At 58.4% G+C, this 21,832-nt stretch overlaps 9 protein-coding genes across 9 annotated transcripts; 6 read left to right on the top strand and 3 right to left on the bottom strand.

The window, feature by feature from the left end:
- Window positions 1–996: 996 nt before the first annotated feature.
- On the bottom strand, window positions 997–2,451 carry SPRG_07875 (hypothetical protein; the record flags this gene model as incomplete). The annotated part of the gene is made up of 1 exon (XM_012346866.1): window positions 997–2,451. One exon carries the CDS (start codon window positions 2,449–2,451, stop codon window positions 997–999), a length of 1,455 nt encoding a protein of 484 aa, XP_012202256.1.
- A 2,181-nt stretch (window positions 2,452–4,632) lies between these two features.
- SPRG_07874 (hypothetical protein) lies at window positions 4,633–6,099 on the top strand (the record flags this gene model as incomplete). Its single annotated transcript, XM_012346865.1, has 1 exon — window positions 4,633–6,099. One exon carries the CDS (start codon window positions 4,633–4,635, stop codon window positions 6,097–6,099), a length of 1,467 nt encoding a protein of 488 aa, XP_012202255.1.
- Window positions 6,100–6,947: 848 nt separating this feature from the next.
- SPRG_07873 (hypothetical protein) lies at window positions 6,948–8,781 on the top strand (the record flags this gene model as incomplete). Its single annotated transcript, XM_012346864.1, has 3 exons — window positions 6,948–7,407; window positions 7,457–7,868; window positions 7,926–8,781. 3 exons carry the CDS (start codon window positions 6,948–6,950, stop codon window positions 8,779–8,781), a joined length of 1,728 nt encoding a protein of 575 aa, XP_012202254.1.
- A 303-nt stretch (window positions 8,782–9,084) lies between these two features.
- SPRG_07872 (hypothetical protein) lies at window positions 9,085–10,302 on the top strand. The gene has a single exon (XM_012346863.1). It carries the CDS (start codon window positions 9,111–9,113, stop codon window positions 10,248–10,250), a length of 1,140 nt encoding a protein of 379 aa, XP_012202253.1. The 5' UTR covers window positions 9,085–9,110; the 3' UTR covers window positions 10,251–10,302.
- Window positions 10,303–11,073: 771 nt separating this feature from the next.
- On the top strand, window positions 11,074–12,287 carry SPRG_07871 (hypothetical protein). Its single transcript, XM_012346862.1, has one exon. It carries the CDS (start codon window positions 11,141–11,143, stop codon window positions 12,233–12,235), a length of 1,095 nt encoding a protein of 364 aa, XP_012202252.1. The 5' UTR covers window positions 11,074–11,140; the 3' UTR covers window positions 12,236–12,287.
- Window positions 12,288–12,326: 39 nt separating this feature from the next.
- Window positions 12,327–12,746, top strand: SPRG_20461 (hypothetical protein; the record flags this gene model as incomplete). Its single annotated transcript, XM_012346876.1, has 1 exon — window positions 12,327–12,746. One exon carries the CDS (start codon window positions 12,327–12,329, stop codon window positions 12,744–12,746), a length of 420 nt encoding a protein of 139 aa, XP_012202266.1.
- Window positions 12,747–14,883: 2,137 nt separating this feature from the next.
- SPRG_07870 (hypothetical protein) lies at window positions 14,884–15,960 on the top strand (the record flags this gene model as incomplete). Its single annotated transcript, XM_012346861.1, has 1 exon — window positions 14,884–15,960. One exon carries the CDS (start codon window positions 14,884–14,886, stop codon window positions 15,958–15,960), a length of 1,077 nt encoding a protein of 358 aa, XP_012202251.1.
- Window positions 15,961–16,178: 218 nt separating this feature from the next.
- SPRG_07869 (hypothetical protein) lies at window positions 16,179–20,552 on the bottom strand (the record flags this gene model as incomplete). Its single annotated transcript, XM_012346860.1, has 17 exons — window positions 16,179–16,327; window positions 16,381–16,466; window positions 16,536–16,796; window positions 16,855–17,122; window positions 17,176–17,479; window positions 17,527–17,574; window positions 17,625–17,701; window positions 17,746–17,890; window positions 17,945–18,283; window positions 18,332–18,491; window positions 18,544–18,665; window positions 18,713–18,923; window positions 18,974–19,099; window positions 19,155–19,425; window positions 19,475–19,490; window positions 19,541–19,617; window positions 19,670–20,552. 17 exons carry the CDS (start codon window positions 20,550–20,552, stop codon window positions 16,179–16,181), a joined length of 3,543 nt encoding a protein of 1,180 aa, XP_012202250.1.
- Window positions 20,553–21,222: 670 nt separating this feature from the next.
- On the bottom strand, window positions 21,223–21,754 carry SPRG_07868 (hypothetical protein). Its single transcript, XM_012346859.1, has 2 exons — window positions 21,405–21,754; window positions 21,223–21,358 (listed from the first exon to the last, which is right to left on the bottom strand). The coding sequence occupies exons 1-2, from the start codon at window positions 21,723–21,725 to the stop codon at window positions 21,245–21,247; spliced, it is 435 nt and encodes a 144-aa protein (XP_012202249.1). The 5' UTR covers window positions 21,726–21,754; the 3' UTR covers window positions 21,223–21,244.
- Between the last annotated feature and the right edge of the window lie 78 nt (window positions 21,755–21,832).

Below are 21,832 nucleotides of genomic sequence, written 5' to 3'. Positions count from 1 at the left end.
GAGCACCTTGCCGTGAAAGCGCCCACGGGCCAAGACGTACCTGTTGGCGAGCTCCGGGGCATGTTCTGGTACTTGGATGAGGTTGGTGATCGGAGCGTGAGGGTGCACCATGGTGACGACACCCCGGCACGAGTGCTCGTTGTTGTTGGTCGCGTAGCGAGGCGGGCATTCGAACCACTCACCTTGGTGTTGGACGAGCTGGCCCCACTTGTGGCTGGCCGTCGCGCTGACGTGCGGGTTGGAGAACTTGGTTTCCTGGATGAACGTGACGGCCGACTTTAGCGCGAACGAGCTTAGAATCTCGTGCAGCTTCGCGCCGGCGTTCACGCCGTTGACATTGAGTGACGTTACCTTCAGCGTCGTCGGGTGGAGGGGCTGCAGATTTTCTGTGTGTGGTTGTCTCCCGATTGTCTAGAACGACCTTGATGGTATCGATGCAACGCCAATGGGAAAGCGAGGAAAGGGACAACGTAACGGGGCACCTCCTGCACGTGCAGCAGGAATCCACCGTCTGGACAAAAAGGGGTCGACTTGAGGGATCCGCATTCTTGACACAGATCAAGTGCTAGCGGAAAGGGTGTCCATGGGTGCATCGTACCACCAGATTCTTTGAGACGCGTTGCACGCGTCCACCTTGAAGCGACCTGTTGTCGACTTGCCATAGTTCCCGCCGACCACGCGACGCTCATCAAGGGACACACATACAGAGGCGTCGTGACATCAACGGACGCCTCACCGGCGCCGCGCACCTCGGATCCTGCTTGCGGTCTAGACCGGTGTCATACAGCGGTCTTCCCTTGTTCCAAACCAAGCCGATGCGAGTTGTCACAAGTCCACACGCCAGCACAGATACGATGTTGCTTGGCGTAGATCACCACATCATTTCGGATGTTAGCTTGGTAGTAAGAATGCATAAGAGAGGTCAGTTACTACTACACACACAACCGTCGTGAACCTCCCATCGGCAGTCTTTGTTACCGCGTCATCAGAGGCGTCTTAGTCGCTCGCGCAGTCGGCACCCGCGTCCGGGATGGGCGACGGAAGACCGCCCGAGAGATCGACGAGCGATCGCACTCCATTGACGCGCTTCAGCATGAACGCGTCAAGGACTGTGCCGTTGGCATTGGCCACCCACGTCACGTTGAGCGTATCGCGCGTCGCGATCGCCTTGTTGACGCCATAAATCTTGGCAATCATCTTGATCGACCACGGCGGCGAAGACGACCCGACGGGCTTGCACACATAGTCGCGGCCACCGGCGCCGGTCGAGAGGTACAACACGCCGTTCTTGGTGTCGATTGTATTCTTGACGATCGGCGCCGTGCGCTCGTACGCATGCACATGGCCCGCAATCACCATGTCGACGCCGTGCTGCACGAACAAGTCTTCCAACTTGGCCTGGTTGGCGCAGTGCGGTTCCTTGAGCAGCGTTCCGGAGCTCGTGACATCGTACTTGCCAGACCAGCACTTGTCGGCATCGGGGATCTCAAACCGGGTTGGACCACACTGGCACTGGTGCGAGTCCCACGAGTTGTAGTACGGGTTGTGCTTGATGACGAGGACCCATGGCGTCTTCTGGCGGTCCACCGCCGCCAAGTCGTTTTCGAGCCACTGCCGCTGGAGGTTGCGCTCGTCGAGCCAAAACGGTGTCCCCACAGCGCTCTTGTCGTCACCTCGGGTGCCGGCGTAATCATCGACAAAGACCGCATGGACATGGCCAATGTCGATCGAGTAGTACGTGCGGAGCTTGGCGTTCTGCGCGGCCGAGACCGGGTTGTTGGCACGGTGGATGTACCCGAGGTAGTTTTCAGAGACGTACTTGGCGTCGTTGGGCTTGGTGGGTCCACCCCCCTTGATCGTCTCGTGGTTGCCGCTGATGCCGAGCGTCGGGATGGACGAAAAGACGGGCTGCGCAGCTCGGTACCACGCGTCCCAGTGCTCGTGCTTGCCGTTGGCGTACGCGTAGTCGCCCGCGATCAAGATGCCATGGGGCTTGCTGGCCGCGAGGTTTCCAAGTGTCTCGGTGATGTGGGGCACATCAATGTCGCCAACGATGCCGAGCACGGTTGGTGTGTCGGCGTCCGAGCGCGGCGGTGTCACAAACGACGTGCCAAACGCTGACCCGCACCCCGCAGCCCCGGCGTCGATCGCATACGTGTACGTCGTGCTCACCTCGAGGTTACAGAGCCGCGCCGTGTGCAGAAACGGCGACGTGTAGTTGTACAATGGTGACGTGACGCTGTACGAGTCGATCGTCGTCGAGACGGTCTTGGGCGATGCCCCGGCAGTCGCAAACGAGACGGAGAGCGGGCTGCTCACGTCGCTCGCAAAGGCGACCGAGACGCCGTTGGGGCAGTCGACGTTGGCGTTGGTAAGACCAAGGTGCACTTGGTCGACGGCGGCCGTGACGAGCATCGCCGACGCGAGGAGAGAGGCGAGTGTTGGGAACATGGCAAGAGGAATAATGACCCTTGGTTTGGTCGAGTACGAGGATGTCGAGTGAAACTTTGGATTGCGTTTGTGTCGTACCGGATGGCGCTTACCACGCGTTGGATCGCAACCGAGTGGAAGCCATTCAACCCGAAGTGGCTACATCGTGAAATGGCTACAAAGTGAAACTGAGTTGCCTCTGATCGCACATTGTTTGGCCCACAGTTCCAGCCATGGTCCATGAGGTTTGGTTCCACTGGCCGGATCCCACCCGCTCCAAGTCGAATTCCCGCTTGGATGCGCATCGAGGTCGACGCTGTCCCAGTCCTTCGAGTAGTGAGTACCGGTTGCATTTTTGGGGTGCTGCAGTAGATTCGATGCCATAGCGAGTGACGATGAATGGAACCGAGTTGTCTGCTCGTCGCATCAAAACGAAGTACTAGTACAGCAGTACGACGACGACTCCACTTCAACAGCAATGTGACGCCAAGTTGCCGTTCGTGTTGGGTCGTACCGATGGACACTGCAACAAAAGCCCATTCTCGCGTCTTTTAACAGAGTCGCGGAATCTGCACGGTCGCCCTACTGGTAAGCATCTCTGCAAACACACGCATGGCCATCGCGTTGGTGCTTGTATGAATGGTCTACTAGCATTCGACGCATGCCAACAGCACATTCGCCCAAGTCCGTGACGTCAACAGCACCTACGAAGGATTCACATTGGACGACGATAGTCTTGGAACGAACCCGTCCAATTCACGATCACCGTAGATTCATACTGCCTTGGTTCCGATATCGACAAGACGGCGGATGCAGTCGGTTGCCACCACGGTGGTTCACGATGTGATCCGTGCATGTGAATCTTCGTGGCGCCATGTGCTCTGCCATCTGGCACCTACGGCCTTTCAGCCGTACGTTTAACTGTAACCGGACATCCTGTTGCATCCGGAAATACATCCCGATACACGGCGACGGCGATCGATCACTGGACGAGTAGGCAACCTCATGAGCCGCGTCGACCTGCAGCTCGGCAATCGATTTAGCCTTGTGCGTGCATATACTCCTCCGCCGTTGCAGTAACCTTCAACCCATCGTCGTCAGTAGCCTCTTCGTCTGCTTCCTTCCTCAAGGGATCATGAAACGCCAATCACTTCAATCTGCGTGGTGCAGTACAATGCAAATCAGATTCGTAAGGAGGAAGAATTTCCGCCATCACAATACGCTGTTTTCGAGGTCATTTCTAAATTGAACATGCGCCCCATGATCTATCTATCTATCTATCTATCTATCTATCTATCTATCTATCTATCTATCTATCTATCTATCTATCTATCTATCTATCTATCTATCTATCTATCTATCTATCTATCGCACCGTGTCTACATATCCGATACCATGCCGCTAAGACAACTGGCCCGATCGCTCGTAGGGTAGGGTGTCTGATGACATTGCTCCTCGCAACCAACGATGCCTTTCCAATTTCTTCGTCGGAATGCTTCAATGCACTCGATACAGTACATGTACGTCGTCGTCGGCATAACGTAGCAGTAGCCGACACGCGGACCCGGCAAGCAATGGCTACTTTCGTCCCATCGAGAGTCGACTCGAGTCCACTTCGTTGCGCCAAGATCGTGCATGCACGGTGTGGTAGCACCCATCATTGTGACCTACCCCTCTACAAAAGATTCGAGCCACTCGTGCGCTGTATGGAGCACCACCACCAGATTTAACGCGGCCGGTTTCATGCGACAAGACACTCTTTGGCTACCACAGGACGCTGTCAGCCGTACGTTTTCATACCATGTGTTGGACGTCGCGTCGTCACTCGTGGCGCTAGTGTCGACTCGACACGGACTGCCATGTACGAGATTCCGAGACAGAGAGGGCGAGACCGTTGCCGCGCGGTAGCGCTTCTAGTCCTGGCAACTATGTAACTATGTCAGCACTACGCGTGCGAACTTGCACGAGAAACGAGGTCGTAGCCAGGTCGCAGCATGGGCGCCGCCTTTTTCACCGTTGAGCCGGAAAGGCTACCGCGATGCACGCTACCTTCAATTTACGACAGCTAGCCGGCCATCGCACGACGCACCCAGCTACGATAAAAGTACCCTGACCATCTTGAACGCTCCAACCAGATTCGACCCACTCGACACCTTGCGTTTGTCATCGGCCACCGCCTCGGTTCCCACAACTCAATTCGCCATGTTCCCAACACTCGCCTCTCTCCTCGCGTCGGCGATGCTCGTCACGGCGGCCGTCGACCAAGTGCACCTTGGTCTTACCAACGCCAACGTCAACTGCCCCAACGGCGTCTCGGTCGCCTTTGCGAGCGACGTGAGCAGCCCACTCTCCGTCTCGTTTGCGACGCCCGGTGCGTCGCCCAAGTCGGTGCCAACGACTGTGGACTCGTTCAAGTTCAAATCCAAGCTCTACAGCTACACGTCGCCGTTTCTGCACACGGCGCGGCTCTGCAACCTCGAGGCCAGCGCCACGTATGCGTATGCGATTGGCGGTAGCGACAAGGCTTGCGCGGGCAGCTTTGTCCAGTCGTTTGTCATGCCGCCACGCTCCGACGCCGACACACCAACCGTGCTCGGTATCATTGGCGACGTTGGCTCGGATCACATTGACGACACCTTGCGCAACACGGCGGCCGGTATCAACGGCACGGCCGCCCACGCCATCTTCATCGTCGGTGACTTGGCCTATGCCAACGGCGAGTACGAGCAGTGGGACGCGTGGTACCGCCAAGCCCAGCCGATTTTCTCTTCGATTCCGACGCTTGCGATCAGCGGCAACCACGAGACGACGAAAGGCGGCGGCGCCACGAAGCCAAAAGACAAGAAGAAATTTCTGCCGGAAAACTACCTCGGGTACATCCACCACGTCAACAACCCGGTCTCGGCCGCGCAGAACGCCAAGCTGCGCACGTACTACTCGATGGACGTCGGGCATGTCCACGCGGTCTTTGTCGACGATTATGCCGGGTACCGCGGCGACGACGACGATGTTGTCGGCACGCAACCGTGGATGGACGAGCGCAACCTCCAGCTGCAGTGGCTCGAAAACGACTTGGCGGCAGTGGACCGCCAGAAGACGCCGTGGGTCCTCGTGCTCAAGCACAACCCGTACTACAACTCGTGGGACCGCCACCAGTGCCAATGTGACAAGAAGCGTTTTGAGATCTCGGACCCCGACAAGTGCTGGGCCGGCGAGTACCACGAGGACTCGGACAAGAAGGCTTCGTCTCAGCCGCACTGCGCCAACCAGGCCAAGTTGGAAGACGTCTACGTCAAGTATGGCGTCGATATTGTTGCCGCGGGCCACGTCCACTCGTACGAGCGCACGGCGCCGATCGTCCAGAACAAGATCGACACCAAGAAGGGGGTCGTGTACATTACGACGGGCGCTGGCGGCCACGGCAACGACTGCACCCGCCTCAAAGATGTCCCGGCGTGGTCGACGGCGGCGTACAGCGGTGCGTTTGGTGCCACGCGCATGGTGGCGACGCGTGATGCGCTCAACGTGTACTGGTTTGCCAACAAGAACGAGACGGCTCTGGACGCATTTGTGATGACGAAGGACGGCATTGTGAGCTCGACGCCAAGCGACCTCATGACGACGATTGGGCTGCCGCCGGTTGTCGGTGTCTGTGACCTCGACGACTAGGCCCGCATGGCACGACCTCGTCGATGTACGCAAACAGTGGCTGTGTTTTAAAAGGAATAAAACGCAATTTGCACCACCTTTTGGATGGATGGCGTTGGGTTTGCATAGCTTGCACGAGCGCATGCCACGTCACGAAGCGTTGGCTTCAAATCTCTTCTGTGCGCACTGCGCTTACGATGCGCGTGCACTTGCAAAGGGTGTACTGCATAAGCCATTATGCATCGTTTCGTTTGATTTCTTTCTTGTCCGGCCAGCGGTCAAGGTCATTTTTACCCGTGCCACTGGCACTGGACGAAAGGTGGCAAGCATTCTGGCGCCAATACCACGTGAGGTCGCGCCACAAGTTCGAGCTGGGATCCTAGCCCAAAATTGTCGCTTAGCAAGCTCCTTATCTGATGGATATTAAATACGTTGTGGCAATTCTCAAACGAACAACGGCATAGGCTCTGCGGCTGCACCCCTTTGACGAGCAACCTTGATGTCGAGGCCGTCCATGCCCTTTGATTGGCTACTTTTAGACCAATCAAACGTCGGCTAACTTTTGGATGCACCAGCGGCAGCCTCCAGCGGCTGCGACCACCACGCCTGCCAATCCGCCGCATGACCTCGCGCCATCACGATGGCCGCGCTCGGTCCTGCTACCGCTTCTTCCTCTTCTGATCGCTGTCCTCGTCGCTGCACGATGGCGCTTGGATGGCAACGATGCAGAAGGTACAGGCGCCGTCCCCTGCAAGTATGCGAGCCCGGCCGTCATGTACATGGCACCGCAGTCCTTTCTTCCACGACCGTCGGTAGCCTCATCGCCGCCGCCCTCCATTTCCTCGCAGCGAACCCACGTGCGCGAGGCCATGGCCCTCGGCGCCGACGCCTTGCGCATGCGTGGGCACGTCTTCGTGCTCCTCAACGGGGCCAACGACGGGCTCTTTATGGCCGCGCATGACCTCTCGGACCTGGAATTGATGGCGCGAACCGCGGCGCTCGCGCTCGGTGCGGACGCCGACTGGGTTGCGCTCGGCCTGCGCTTGTACTCGCCGATGGGGCACCCACTGCATTCGGCTGCCGACGTCGACGTTGGTCGTATCGTCCACGTCCTGCTCGAATTCCAGTCGTGGGTCTGGCCCGGCATTGCCATTGGTCATGTCTATACGCTATACGAAGACAATATGTCGATGCACTTGACGACGCTCAGCCTCGCACCGCGCGTGTTTGAACTCTCGGACTTTGTGTCCCAAGACGAAGCAGACAGTATCATTGCCGAGGGCACGCCGCACTTGGCCGCGTCGCAAGTCGATCTCGATGGCCGCGACGGTAATACATCTTGCAATGCTCCCCTTCTCTTGACAGGACGTGTGGTCAGGCATCTCAACGCACCGGACCAGCCGAACGGGGTTTTTGCCCCCCAGCCGCCTCTCACGGCGTATCCAAGCCCGGGCAGCCGCGATTGCTCGTCTGCCCAGCCAAACGTACGCCGAGCAGCTGCATCTCGTGCAGTATACGCCCGGTACCTTCTACAAGCCGCATTTGGACACGTTTGGTGGCAAGGCCATCTTGGCCGACCCGGCGCCGGTGCCAGCCATCGATGCGTACGAAGCGTGGGTTGTCTGGGCTGCAGCGGCGCTCGATGCACTCGTCGCCGATGGCGTCGCCTTGCCGCCCGCCTATTGTCCAAATGACGGACCGTTATACCCTCGCACGACCGAGGCTTTTGCCCACGCACTTCTCGAGGTTTTCTTCGCACATGCAGTCGCTACCAACTACTTTGCAGCGCGGTGCGACGACCCCTTCTCAACGCAACGATAGTATCTGGCTATAACGATATATGGTAGATATGACCTGGCGTGGCAGGACTGGCTGCGACTCAACCTCGACGAGACCATCCCTGGCACGCTCCAGGAGCTCCTAACTGTCCGACCCAACTATTTGGATGCGCTGATCGAGGCATGGTCCAACACGATCAACCGCATCGAACTCATATACACCGCCGCGCGTCGAGAGACCGCCGTCAACGGCCAAAGCCACTACTTTCGGTGGATTCGATGGCTCAAAGAAGCCATTGCGGCTTGCGCCGACTGCCCCGCACTCGTCCAGCCGACCGGCGCGTGGTACCCCAAGTTTGACAAGCGTTTTCAGCAACAGCTCCTCGAGCTTTTCCTTCTCGACGCACCGCGCACGGCGCTCGAAGCGGCCACGAACGCAACGTTCAGTGCCTGGCTGCTGGCGACGTACTACGAGCAAGGGCTGGAAGATGACCTTTTGCTGGACGCGCTCGCGTCCTTTGGCCCCACGCTTCTACCCATTATCATTGACCGATTTGAGCACCGCGTCCAAGACGTCCGGCTGCACTATACGATGCCGGCGCAGTTGCCGCGCCACGCCGTGTACCGTCCCCAGCGCTTCGCGACTGCATTTGTGTACCTCAACGACGTCAAGGCCGGTGGGGCAACGGCCTTTCCGTTCGCCAATGGCAGCGACGGCGGTGACGGCTGCCATGGGCGCGGCCTCACCGTACCGCCGCGTGCCTTGCACGCCGCGTTCTTCTACTCGCAAACACCCGAGCATGACATTGATGTGCTGAGTCGGCACGGCGGCTGCGCCCCTCGGCGCGGTAGTATCAAGTTCGGGGCCAATGCGTTTCTTTGGAATAGCGACGCCGAGGAAGGCACGTCGCTATGGCGTCAGTAGCGCACGGTCGTCAAACGAACAAAACTACGTCGTTTCTCCTGCTTGCAATCGTCTGCATACCAGGCTTGCTTGCGGGGTCGCCGCATCATCTACCACAACCACTATTATAGGTGGACGGCCCCCAAGGCCGAGCACCCAACATCATTGCCGCGCCCACCAGTCTGCGAACGACGCCTGCTTGAAGCTGCGGCATGCGACGAGGCCATTGGCTACAAAAGAGCCAATCGGATGCCGTTTTTTAGAATGCCACCCACGGATTGGCTGCACTCAAAGATTTGCATGTTGACCAATCACGGTGTCGGGCACATCATTGCACTTTCCATTTCAGCATGTTGCGCACGTCGCTCGGCCACCTCACGCTCGATACGTGCATCTACAACGCCAGCGGTCCGCGCACGGGGTCCACGGACGCACTCGCCAAGATCGCATCGTCGGCCGCCGGCGCCGTCCTTGCCAAGAGCGCGACGGTCGACGAGCAGAGTGGCAACGACCTGCCCCGCACGTGGCAAGCCGACAAGGTCGCGAGCCTCAACTCGGAGGGCCTGCCGAACAAGGGCATTGGCTACTACCTCGCACGTGACGCGATTGCGTCGGCGAAGGGCAAGCCGTACCTCGTCTCGCTCTCGGGACACAACTTGGCCGACAATTTGCGCATGCTCTCGGAGGCCGTTGCCACCGACGGCGTCGACGGCATCGAGCTCAACCTCGCGTGCCCCAACGTGATCGGCCACCCGATCATCGCGTACGATTTCGACCAGCTCCGCGATGTGCTCACGGCCGTCCAAGCCCATCCCGGCCTCGCCGCGTCCAAGAAGCTCTTTGGCATCAAGCTGCCGCCGTACTTTGACGGCCCGCACTTTGAGAAGGCCGCCGCCATCATCAACGACTTTAGCTGCGTGCACTTTGTCGCGTCCATCAACACGATCGGAAATGCCCTCGTGATCGATACCGAGGCCGAGATGCCGGCGATCCGCCCCAAGAACGGCTTTGGCGGCCTCTCGGGCCCCGCGGTCAAGTACACGGCGCTCGCCAACGTCAAGAAAATGCGCGACCTTCTGCACCAGCGCATCGCAGTCGTCGGCGTCGGCGGCATTGAGAGCGGCGAAGATGTCTTCAACATGCTCCTTTGCGGCGCGCAGGCCGTCCAAATCGGCACGTGCCACTGGATCGAAGGCCCCAAGTGCTTTGACCGCATTGCGTCCGAATTGGAGGCGATCTTGCGCCGGAAGGGCTACGCCAACGTCGATGCGGTCCGCGGGCAGTTGAAAGAGTGGTCCAAGGAAGGCGCCGCCAAAAGCCGCGCGGCGCGCACAGCGACGGCCCCGAGCGCTGCGACGACGACGACGACGACGACGACATCGTCGTCTTCGGGGATGGACCCGTCGTTGCTGCGGCTCGTGATTGTCGGTCTCCTTGCCGTCATTCTGGGCCTTTTGAGCGAAAAGTACGCTCTGACCAAGGCGTCGTAAACACGATCGTTGAAGAGATTTGTGGTGTCAAAATTGGGCACCTCCTCATTGGCAACCATGGGGACGGAGGGTTGTCAGTCACCTCCGATCCTCCGAACCTAGAAGCCCCACCAACAGGTAGCGACAACACGCACCGGTATAGCTTTTACGATGACGGGGGTTGTCGGTCATTATAAAAGTGGTTTTGCGTGATGGGATGGTCGGCGAAGACAGATACAACTATGTACGCGGGTTTCTGCTGAGGAGAATGCGAGTTGGCTGCTACGGGCGGATGGAGTGCTGGAATTGCGACGAGCCGGTGCGACCTGTGTACAATATTGTAGCAACTGCAACGTACATTGGCTACGCTTCACCTCGCTGTGTAGGAAGGCCAGAGCTTTAACGCTTGCCATGGAAGCTTGCCATGTTGTCTGTCAACCGACTTGACGCGGACACCAAGCCGTTACCACATCGGTTCGGACCGTGTCCCAGCCGCGTAAATTTCAGCTCCATGAACGCCATTGTCCATATGTAATCGTATATGGATCGATCGCATTCTCTATATGGATTTTATACAACCATATCCTGCAGACAGGCGATACATGGCCATCGCTTTCTACGTGCCTACAATTGACCGACAATACCCTCCCCCACCATCGCGTCTCGAATCGACATCGAAGTTCATGTCGTCATGACATTTCCATGTCGTGGAGCGCATTTGTATCGGCGACAAAGAGCGTCGTACCGTCGTGACGCTCGTCGACAACGCATTGTATACGGTGAAAAGCGTCCATACGAAAAAACATATATGGTTGCTGCCCGCGCCTCAATCCATACAAAGTACCGCAGCAGCTGGAGCATGGACAACCCGCTAGCACCTCGCTGATCGCAGAAGCCGATGGCATTTTAGCATGAAGCGCGTCGACGAGCAGGACCCCAAGCGCGCGCTGGCGCTCCTCCTCCTCCTCGTGCTGGCCTCGCTTATGACCATGAGCGTCCTCCAGGAGACCATGACCACCGAAGCCGGGCCGCTGCGCCACGAGCTACCGGATGAGCTGCCCGACGAGCTGCGCCACGAGCTACCCGACGAGCTGCCCGACGAGGCTGTCTTGGTTGTGCCGTCGGCCGAGCCAGCGCCCTCGCCGGTCGACCCCGCACTCGCGTCATCGGCGTCGTGGGTCCAGGCGACGCTCGGGCCCAAGCCATGGCTGCCGACCGACAAGGCCGGCGACATGTACCCCGTGGACCCAGCCGGCAAGATCAAGTGCGTCGCGCTTCGGACAGGCCACCTCGTCGAGCACTTTATCGACCCGACCGACTGCTACACGGAGGACGATCGCCGTGAGATGATCCGCGCGCTGGTCTACACGCTCATCGACGCCTTTGACGCGCATGGCATCGAGTACTGGCTCGACTCGGGCACGCTCCTCGGGTCGGTCAGGCACGGCGGCTTGATTCCGCACGATCTGGACGCGGACTTTGGCTTGACGCACGCGTCGTTCGAGCAGCTGCGGCGTACGAACCTGACGTTTCCATCGCGCTACGAGCTCTTTGTCAACGACAGTCGGTTCTATCGGCGCGGGCCGTACGCGTACCTTCCCGGGCGCTTTACCGATACGACCAAGGGACTGTACATTGATTTGTTTGAGTTTTTGCCGTCGACGCGGATCGAACCCACGACCGATCGCGACGCCGCGACGGCGACGACCCCACATGGCACCGACCCGTCAACAAACACCTCGACGCACCTCGAGGCAACGACAACGACGACGACGACGACGACGACGGTTGCGATCGAAATGCTGGGGCCCGCGGCCTCCAACTGCTGGTGGGCCTGCAAGAATTGCCCCGAGCCAATGCATTTTCTTGTCCCGCGCGACGTGATCTTTCCCCTCGTGCGCTGCAAGTTTGACGACCGAATGGCGTGGTGCCCACGCCAGGCCACCGAGTACCTCCAAGTCCTCTACGGCAACGACTTTATGACGCTCAAACACAGTGCGTCGTAAGCGTGGCGATCACGAATACGTAAGAAATCTAGTTTTAAATCGAGGTCGTGAGTCTTGTGATTATTGGGTCGTCGAGCCAATACTAACATACATGCCAGTTCGAGCTCCAAACGAGCCTGATCCGCAAGAACACGAAGTGGTGTGGACATGCGCCAACATCGGGAAGGTCCGGTGCGACGAGCAGCTGCACGAAGAGGCAGAGCGCGCTGCCTTCCACGTGAAGTGCAAGCGGACCTCGACGGCGGCGTCGAGGCGCGCAAGAAGACCACGCATCCGGCCATCGACCTCTTTGCGCCCGACGCGACTCGAGGAGCAACGCCACTTCCACAAGGCCAGCGACATGCCGGACGATCAAGCTCCACGACTCGGCAAGCGCAAGAAGACGCGGTCACGCATTATTCTGGCTCCGTCACTCCGGCGACTGCAGCCACTTGGAGAAAGGCACCGCGCTCCTCGCGTATTGTGTCGTCCCGCGAAATGCGCGTCTCCTGCGCTGGCTTGGCACGAATAAACGTAATATCTATCTTTCTATTCCACTGCAAATGGGATACATCTACCTGAGGCCTGCGATCGGCTTGCCATGTCCTGGGCTGGCGGCGATGCTCGGTTCGAGAACTGCAGCAAAAACACTGGCGATTGGCTCGAAAGCGACATAGTTGCCGCTCTGATTGGCCACAAATCTAACGTCTTGTCGCTCTGATTGGCTGGAACGCTTTGGCCTGGCGTTGACGCCAATGAGGGAGACCGACGAGGAACACTGCATTGTGACCGGGCGGCACTTTATGGTGGCGTAGGGAATGCTGATGGAGTCTCCTCGAGCTCAATGCAGCAGCGTCAGTGGTGCCCGAGGAGCCTCGGCATCGTCCTTCGCCGGTCATTATTCTTGGCGCTCGCCATTTACAACCATAAGTAACCATATTTTGGTGCACACAGGCCCGCCGCGCCGGCGGATCGACCAAAATGAAGTTTGTAAATGAAATCGCCCATACTTGCCAGAGTGCTAGACCACATTTTGGGGAGTCCAAAATGCTATGTGACGTCGCCGTGCGAGCTCTGTAGCGAGAGCAAATGGCAGCGGCAAATAATTTTTTGATATAGTGTGCTTTTTTGATATACTGAAATACTGTACTAGTACGGGATACAAGGCCTCATCACGCAGCGGTATTGCGCGCACTTTGCCTCCCTCGGCCACATAAAACATGCTCTCTCACATGAACCAAAAGAGACAGCGTCCTCGGTTTCCTCGATTTCGATGCATTTTCAACCGCAATTGCATGTCGAATGCCCTTAAAACTGACGCTCGGCAGTTCGAGTTTGGTGCGAGTGCCCAAGCAACGACGGCACTAAACAAACTGGTCGCAGACCGGGTCGAGATCCATAGCTAACTGTGGCAGCCAGTCTTACGGTCCTTGGATCTTTGGAGCTCCGCGATGTCACGTGAAGAATTTGGGCAATTCTGCCATCACGTCGAAAAATGGAAAATGGATCTGCGCGTGATTGCGCTACGTGCAGCGTCGGAAACAATATGTTCATCGTTCTAGGAGTGTACGGAGAGGTAGACACGGCTGCTACGTGGCGCTGGCACGTCTGTGGGCTGCTACTCGTCGTTGTGCCGAATGGTGCTCACATTATTTAAAACGTAGCTGGTCGACATGTGAAGCTGTGGTTGGTGGTTCAATGGTCACTGCCTCGATAACGTCCATCTTGCGAAGTTGTGTCCAAGGCATTCGAGTGCACGTTAATACCTCAGTAGGATGGAATCTTCGGGATCTTGTCGTGTTGTCCCCTTGAGAGCATAAAAATGTCATTCGATGTGTTCTACTTACTGGAAGTACATGGCCTGGACACTGGGCTTCTCGTGAGTTCATAGCAGCGGCCGAGGCGTACTAGGCGACTATAGATCTGCTTGGTAGGAGCGATGCACGGCATGCGACTCGACGCACGTCACTTTGAGCTTGGAGCTGATGTCTCATGAAATGCATGGCGGAGACGTAGATCCACCAGCTGTTTCTTGCTATACGCCTCGAGCAAGCAAGTGTCGTCTCGTCTTGACGCTGGTCTGCGCTTGATGAAGCGCTTGATGAGCGGAGCGGCGCTGAAAACAACCCAAGGAACAACATAGTCCACGACAAGCGCTGACGTCGGACCTTTTGCGACCCATTACGCAGTGCCAGGATGTCGCTGTTCATACAAACACCAAGTGCAAGAAGCCCGTCGCAACCGCATTTCAGATCGTCCGAACCATGTGTCGCCATGTCGTAGCACCAAAAAAGACCACCATATTTCACAAAACATGGATACAACCCTTGTTCTATATGGATATGTCTCGACCATATTTAACATGACGGAACGCCGTGCGCGCGCCATTGCAAGAGGACGACGAGCGTGCCAGTGGTCGCACACGCCACCCAACGAAAGTGAACTTCTACGATATCGAGGTATAGAATCTACAGTCGTAGCATGACATGATACATTAGCGACAAGCGTCGCGGAGGGTATGCCAACATTTATATATATGGTCTTCTGGCCTACCTCCGTATGGATATCATGGATCTGACGTCCACGTCGTTCGATCCGGTTGAAATTGCTGTCGAACCGCCTGTCTACCAAAGCGCGCGCGGTCCACCATCATTTCTCAAGTGCCACCGATGAGTCTGCGCCATCGGGCGGACGATGGCGTGCGCACGCCAGTGCTTCTGCTCGTCCTAATCCTCGCGTCGCTTCTCTCGATGAGCCTACTCCAGGAGACGCTGACGGCCGAGGTGCCACCGCCACCCACACGCCCGCCCATGGTGCGCCACGCGCTGCTGCAGCTCGAGCCAACAGCAGTACCCGTGCCATCCGTCACCGCGACATGGGCACCACGGACCAACGCCACGCCGACCAACGCCACACCGACCGCCACGCCACAGACACCGTTTCCGACCGACAAGTGGGGCAACATCTTTCCAAAGGACCCGGCCGGCAAGATCGAATGCGCAGTCATTGCGATGGGCCACCTCTCGGTCGAGTACGTCAACACGACCGACTGCTACAGCGTCGAGGACCGCCGGGCCATGCTCCGCACGATGGTCTACACGCTCATCGACGGGCTCGAAGCCAACGGCATCGAGTACTGGCTCGACTCGGGCTCGCTCCTCGGGTCCGTGCGCGACGGCGGCTTGATCCCGTTCGACTTGGACGCCGACTTTGGCTTGACGCACGCGTCCTTCACCAAGCTGCGTCATACCTCCATCGCGTTTCCATCCCGGTACGAGCTCTTTGTCAACAAGAGCCCGCTCTACAAGAAGGGCCCGTACGCCTATCTTCCCGGGCGCTTCGTCGACAAGCACAAGGGGTTTTACGTCGACCTCTTTGAGTTTCACCCGTCCATCAACACGACGCAAGTCAACACGACGTCGATCCTGCACGTGGCCGGTGGCAAGCACGCTACCTTGCGCACCCACGACGCGATTGTAAGCGTCGAGTCGATAACCGCCAACACGTCCACGCACCTCACGGTGACGACGACGACGACGGTCGAGATTGACGTGCTTGCGCCCGTCGCGTCTGTGTGCTGGTGGGCCTGCAAGCACTGCCCGGCGCCCAACCACTTTGTCGTACCACGCGACTGGGTGTTTCCCCTCGTCCGCTGCAAGTTTGACGACCGACGCGCGTGGTGTCCAGCAAATACCCACGCGTACCTTACGATGCTGTACGGCGACACGTACATGACGCCGCAGTAGCATCGTCACGATGATGAGAACCAGCGCTCGTATTTAACCCACCACAGTGTCTTCTTGCACCACTGCGCTACCGCAGCTTCACATATCGTGGTGTCCAACCACGCACCCGGACGGTCAAACGACCGACCCGAGACAAGAGTAAGATGCAACCGCGTCGCTGGACTCGGATCTGGCGAACAGGAAGCGTCTCGGGCATTATCGTTTGTCTATTGCAACGTCTACCCGGATCGGATCTTGATACCGCCGTCCGCGCGACGACGCGACGGTGCGGCCGTGGCTGCGTACTCGAGCCCGAGGAAGCAGTAGCCATCGCCACGCGAGAGCTCGAGCCGGCCCTCGTCAAAGACCACCTCACGGTTCATGTCACCTAGGACGAGGGCACAACATGAGCATCCAAAATAGAGATGCAAACTTGTCTACCGGGCTCCGACTCGAGGGGCACACCCCGACTCTCGACAATCGCCGAGAGCTTCCACTTGGCGAACACATCGTCCGCGACCTTGAATCTACGATGCACATGTCAAAATATCCATGTATATCAAGCTTGCAAATGAAAAAAAGAAGAGTTGACGTACTTGGCTTGGACGCGGCGGCGAAGCGACTCGAAGGTATCGTCGTCGTAGGCCACGACGAGGCCGGCCGTGTGGTGCGGTGCAATGAACGTGTCGTGCGTGTAGCTAAAGTGCATGACGCCGAGCAGCACCGAGTGGCAAAAAGGCTTGCGGGTCGCCGGTATCGAATCCACGACAAACAAACTCGATCCTTGCAAGAGCGAGATCGGCGTCGCGGCCGGCACGATGCGGAGCATATTCGACCCGTCCCGCGTCTCGAGCAGTCTACACAACGCAGCTTTTTCGGTACCACAATACACCACAGTGTTGGAGCATTGTGTACCGCAAGTCGACCAAAGACGTGTCGACCGACTGCCGACGAGCGATTTCCGCCAGCGCGCCTTGGACCGTCGACGTCGGCTCCAAAATCAAGTCGACGCGGCTCAGCGTGTCCGTCTCGAACGCAGGCTCGTACGGCGAGAGGTACACGGGCAGATGCGTCTTGCGCTCGAGGTTGACAATGGACTCGTCGAGGCGTTCGTAGTAGAGCAGCGTCGCGCTGCTGTCCAGCGACGTCATCAACATCGCCTTGAGCTTCATGCCGGACGAACCTACACCACCACAACATCGCATCCACACCGACCCCATCAACACACACAAGTACCCGAGCTCCGGCTGTGCTTGAACGGCTTGGCGCGCGGCCCGTGCGTGCTGGACGAGTGCGGATACAGCCGCACAAAGAGCGGGTCCATGTCCAGCGCGATCGCAATCGAGTGGACCACGTCGTCGTACGAGTCGGTGAGCAAGAGCGGGAGCTGGACCTCGGTCGTCGGCGCGTCGTTCTCAAAGCGCGCGCGAAAGGTCACGTCGACGCGGTTGAGACGGTAGGCAAAGTACGCGGGCACCGTGCGGCACAACGACTCGTCGTCGTCCGCAGCCTCGTCCTCGTCCTCGTCCTCGTCGTCGTTCTAGTCCGCAATAGCATCACCCATTCTAGGCGACAAGTGGCACGCACCTCGACGGCCGCTTGGAAGACGACAATGTCGCCGCTCTGGAGTTCACTCTCGACGAGCGTCGCCGATTCCGCGAGCTTGGTGACGTTTCGGGCTGCACGACTTCGTAGAGTGCCAGGTGCATTCGCAGCGGCGCGTCAAACACGTTTTCTCGGATATTCTGCAGCACCGTCGCGACTAGACACCACGTCAGACATCGAGCTATGCACCGTCTCTCGCACCCGTGTCCGAGCCGTGCGCGAGCAGTGTGCCCATGTACGCCAAGCAGGGCTGCTCACTGGCGTCCGCGTTGTAGTACTTGACAAAGAGCAGCACCGTCCCGCGCGGGTCTAAAATCGGGTTGCGCGCCGCGGCCGCTGCATTGACCTAGCACGCGTTGGGAGCCTGTCGGCATATCGACATCATATCGATGGATCGCACCGCCGCGAGCACGCCCGGCGGCATGTCGTCATCAGGAATCCCATCGTCGTCGACGGCCACGATCGCGTCCTTGCCGTCAAACTCGATCGGCGAAAAGTCCGAGAGCGAGTAGCGGCGCAGCACCGTGTGGGGCAGCATCACCTCGAGGTACATGGCCACAATCTTGTTGACGCTTGCGTCATTGTCATGCAGCGCGCGCTGCAGTGTCGCGTCCAAATGCGCGTCCAGATGCTCGTCCGGACGATGCGTCCGGTTCTCGCGTGCCGTCATTTTCCAGAGCCGAAAATGCTGGATCGGGACACCGGTCTCGAGATGCACGAGGCCATACAGCTGCCGCACCTACCGCCATGCGATCGACGCCTCGTGTCGTGCAAACGAGTCATGTACCGTCCACGCCTTGGGCACTTTCAAGCTCAGCATCGTCGCGGACGTCGGCGGCGACTTGGACGTTTTCGGAAACTCGCAAAAGTCCTTGGACTTGGTAATGTTGTCAAAGGCGTAGAGGCACTCGTCGGTCGCGATCCGCAAATGGTAGTACATGTGCTCCCTAGTACCGTGCACACATTTACGATAGACGGTCACACAAACGATGTTTGTACCGCTGCACGAGGCGCTTGCGGCGGCGCAGCGCGATTTCCTCGTCTTGGAACCGCTCCTTGAGCGCGTCAGGGATCACGGCCGGCTCGGCACCCGACGGACACGCATCCTCGCGCAGGTAGACCTACCCTACAACGTCGTGTACGACGTTTTTGTGTGTGCTTTTTCTACCAGCATATAGGCGCTGCTGCAGCTCAAGACGCGGCTCAGCGGCGACGTCGACGACGCGTCGGCCGACCGGCCATAGCTGCCTTCCAAGAGTCGCTCTTCGTCCGCACTGGAGATGACGTCGTCGTCAAACTTGTACCAGTCCTTGTCGAGACGCGGGCGGACGTAGACGTAGTAGTGGCCATGGTGCACGTCGCCCGAGTGCACGAGGATGCTAATGCCAAGTGTGAATCTCGTCCTTGTGCAGATGCAGACGATCTCTACCTGTGGAGGTGGTAGACGGGCGACGGCGTCGTTGCCGGCACGTATGCGCTCAGGTCCAATCGCTTTGGAAACTCGAATCGGTCGTGGACTTTGACCATGCCATCGCGCAGCGGATCGTATTCGAACCTAGCATGTAAATATCAAGGTATCAACCTATTCGTCGTCGCACCGAAGGCCCTACCGCTTGAGCTGGAGGTTGAGGACGGGCGGGAGGCTCTCAAAGACGAGCCCTTTTTTCGCGTCTTGCTTGCCAAAGTCTTTGGCGTCGTATTGGTTTTCGCCGTCGAGCATCTCGACTTCAATGTACTTTTGGAAGCTCGCGTCGAGGTTGACGAGGCCCTTGACGTCGAGCTGGAGGTCGTAAAACGACTCTTCGCGGGACGACTCACACGGCACATGCACGCACGAGATGAAGCTCTTGACCTTGCCCTCGAAGAGCGCCTTGATCAAGCCTACCCTCGATACATTGATCGTTTTTTTTAAACAGATAGAGCCTCGCACCGTCGGCCGGCGTGCCCTTCATTTTTCCTCGAGGCGATCGCAGAGAATCCGATACAGCTCCTGCACGTCGTGCTGCGTGAACGCGTCCATGTGGGACCACCCAAACGACTTGGTGAGTTCTTTTGTACTCACGGCCTTGTCGGCTAGATATCCATGCAATTGATACATTGATACGCGTCGCCGCGAGAGACGTACCAGTTTCGAGCCGGTAAAACACGCGCTGGAGCGCCAAGACGACGCTCGTCGCGCTGTCGTCGTCGGCGGTCGGCGTGTCGTACACGGCCTTCCGGAACGGCGCCAAGTGGAAGAGCGTCTGGAGGAGCGAGTTCATGTAGCACGTCGCGCCTTGGTTCTTGAGCCCGACCATGCCGGTCGTTGTCTTGGAGTCGTACGAGGATGCCAAGGTGAGGTCGACAACGTCATCGTCGTGCTTGCGGCGTGATGCTTCGTCGTCGTCGTCCTGCTGTGCCTGCATGACGTACCCGGTCGCGAGGTCGACCAAGCGCTTCTCTTCCGCCTGGCTCTCTTCGTCCATGTCGATGGATGCATCGTCGCCAAAGATGACGGACGGATCCAGCCGGTTCTCCGACGTCAGAAACGTCTCGTCAATGAGAAAGTCGTCGCCGACCGTGCTGCTGTTACTCGTCGTGTCGCTGTCTGTGGCCTTGAAGCGCTTGGACGTTGGCGCGTGCGCGCTGTTCCAGACCACAATCTCGATGCGAATGTCACCGTCGGGGTGCATGAAGCCGCTGCTCGGGTCCATGAGCGTGTGCATGGTCGTGAGCTTGACCTCGACGCTCGTCTCGCGCAAGTAGCTGTCCATGACGACGTGCCGGGACGCGTCTCGCGACGGATGCTGCAGCGTCGCCTGCACGAAGAGCGTGCCCATGGTCGCATCGACGCGGTCGATCGCAAGGACCACGTCGCCACTGACGTCGTCCGGCACGCAGCGGAAGGACCATACGTGGCCATCGCGGTCCTCGATGGAGGCGTCAAAGGTCGAGCCCACGAGGCCCTCCATCTGCACCCGGACCCATGGCAGCGTCTCCTCGTCCGGCGTTGGCTCGTCCCGCTTCATGGTCGCAGCTTCCAAACGTGGAGTTGGGAGATCTCTTGGGCGACCAGAGTTTCAGCCAACCACAATCGCGCCGTGCCCATTTCTGGCATATCGGCCAATCATAGGCCAGAACACTAGCCTTTCCACCAATCGGAGCGGCTGTAGGTCGGCAATTCGGTATTCGAGAGCGTATTTTGGCCAATCGTAGGCACGCCTCGTCCGTTGCCGCGCAAAACGAGGCGACCCAGCGAGGCGCGACGCGTACACAACTTGTCCTCAATGTCAAAGACAATATTACATATACTATTATACCATATCCATATAGTGTGTCTATAACATCCTATTCTACGAATCTGTCGCAGACAGCGAACAGACTCCAAGAACCGACCAAGCCCATGAAGCACGCGCCATCCTAACGTCGCTGCTGCTATTACATCTCGTTGCGCTAGGTGTACAAGACGACGCTTCTTCAAGCTGTCTTGCCTCGCAGTACCTGCTGTAGGAACAAAACATTGCAGAAACAGGTCATGCTACCGGCCCATTTGGCCATCGCGCACCAACGAGCCCGATACTATAGAGGTCCTTCACGCACAGCATGCTCGAGAGAGACTCGCGCAAGTCGCTAGGATAGGGCCATGTGCAGTGGTTTCCTGGCGCATGGGCGGACAATGGGCGTCAAGTACAACAGGCGGCAAGATAAATAGAGCCTCGTGTTACATCGTCGCGTCGTCCGAGCAGAGCAAGTTGGCAAATTCGCTGTCCGCGACCGTCACCTGCTGCATCTTGGCGACGGCGTCGGCAAGGAGCGCGGCGAGCATGTGCTTGCACTAGACATGGCATGAGGCAACGGCATGTACGACTCGGGAGGCGGACCATGGTCAAGCGGCCGTGCACCGTCGCCTCGTTGAAGGCGTCGCACGAGCAGTAGTGCGCAAAGCAGATGTGCATGGCGTGGGCACCATGGTGCGACGGCGCCGAGACGCGCACCAAGGCGCGGCCGCTCGGCGTCGCGGTGATGCGCGTGACGCGGTTCTTCTCGACGAGCTCGACCGCAGCTTGGAACAAGGTCATGTCGGGCTCGCTGTGGTAGATGGCCATGAGCATGGTGCCATGCTCGGGGCCAAAGGTGCCCCCGCTACCCTTGACGTCGTCGAGAATGCGCCGCAGGATCGCTGCGCTCAGCTCATTGCTCATGCTGCGGCCAAGAAACCTCTCAGACTTCATGCCCTAGGATGAACATTGTATTCAAATCTAATATTCATCGACGGCTTTGGATCGATCCTAGGTTTGATTGGATAGGT

Source organism: Saprolegnia parasitica (assembly GCF_000151545.1).
Source record: "Saprolegnia parasitica CBS 223.65 unplaced genomic scaffold supercont2.31, whole genome shotgun sequence".
In the NCBI taxonomy this organism is placed as follows: Eukaryota; Oomycota; class Saprolegniomycetes; order Saprolegniales; family Saprolegniaceae; genus Saprolegnia; species Saprolegnia parasitica.
The sequence above is the reverse complement of the archived record's forward strand: the minus strand, read 5'-3'. Positions and strand labels throughout refer to the sequence as shown.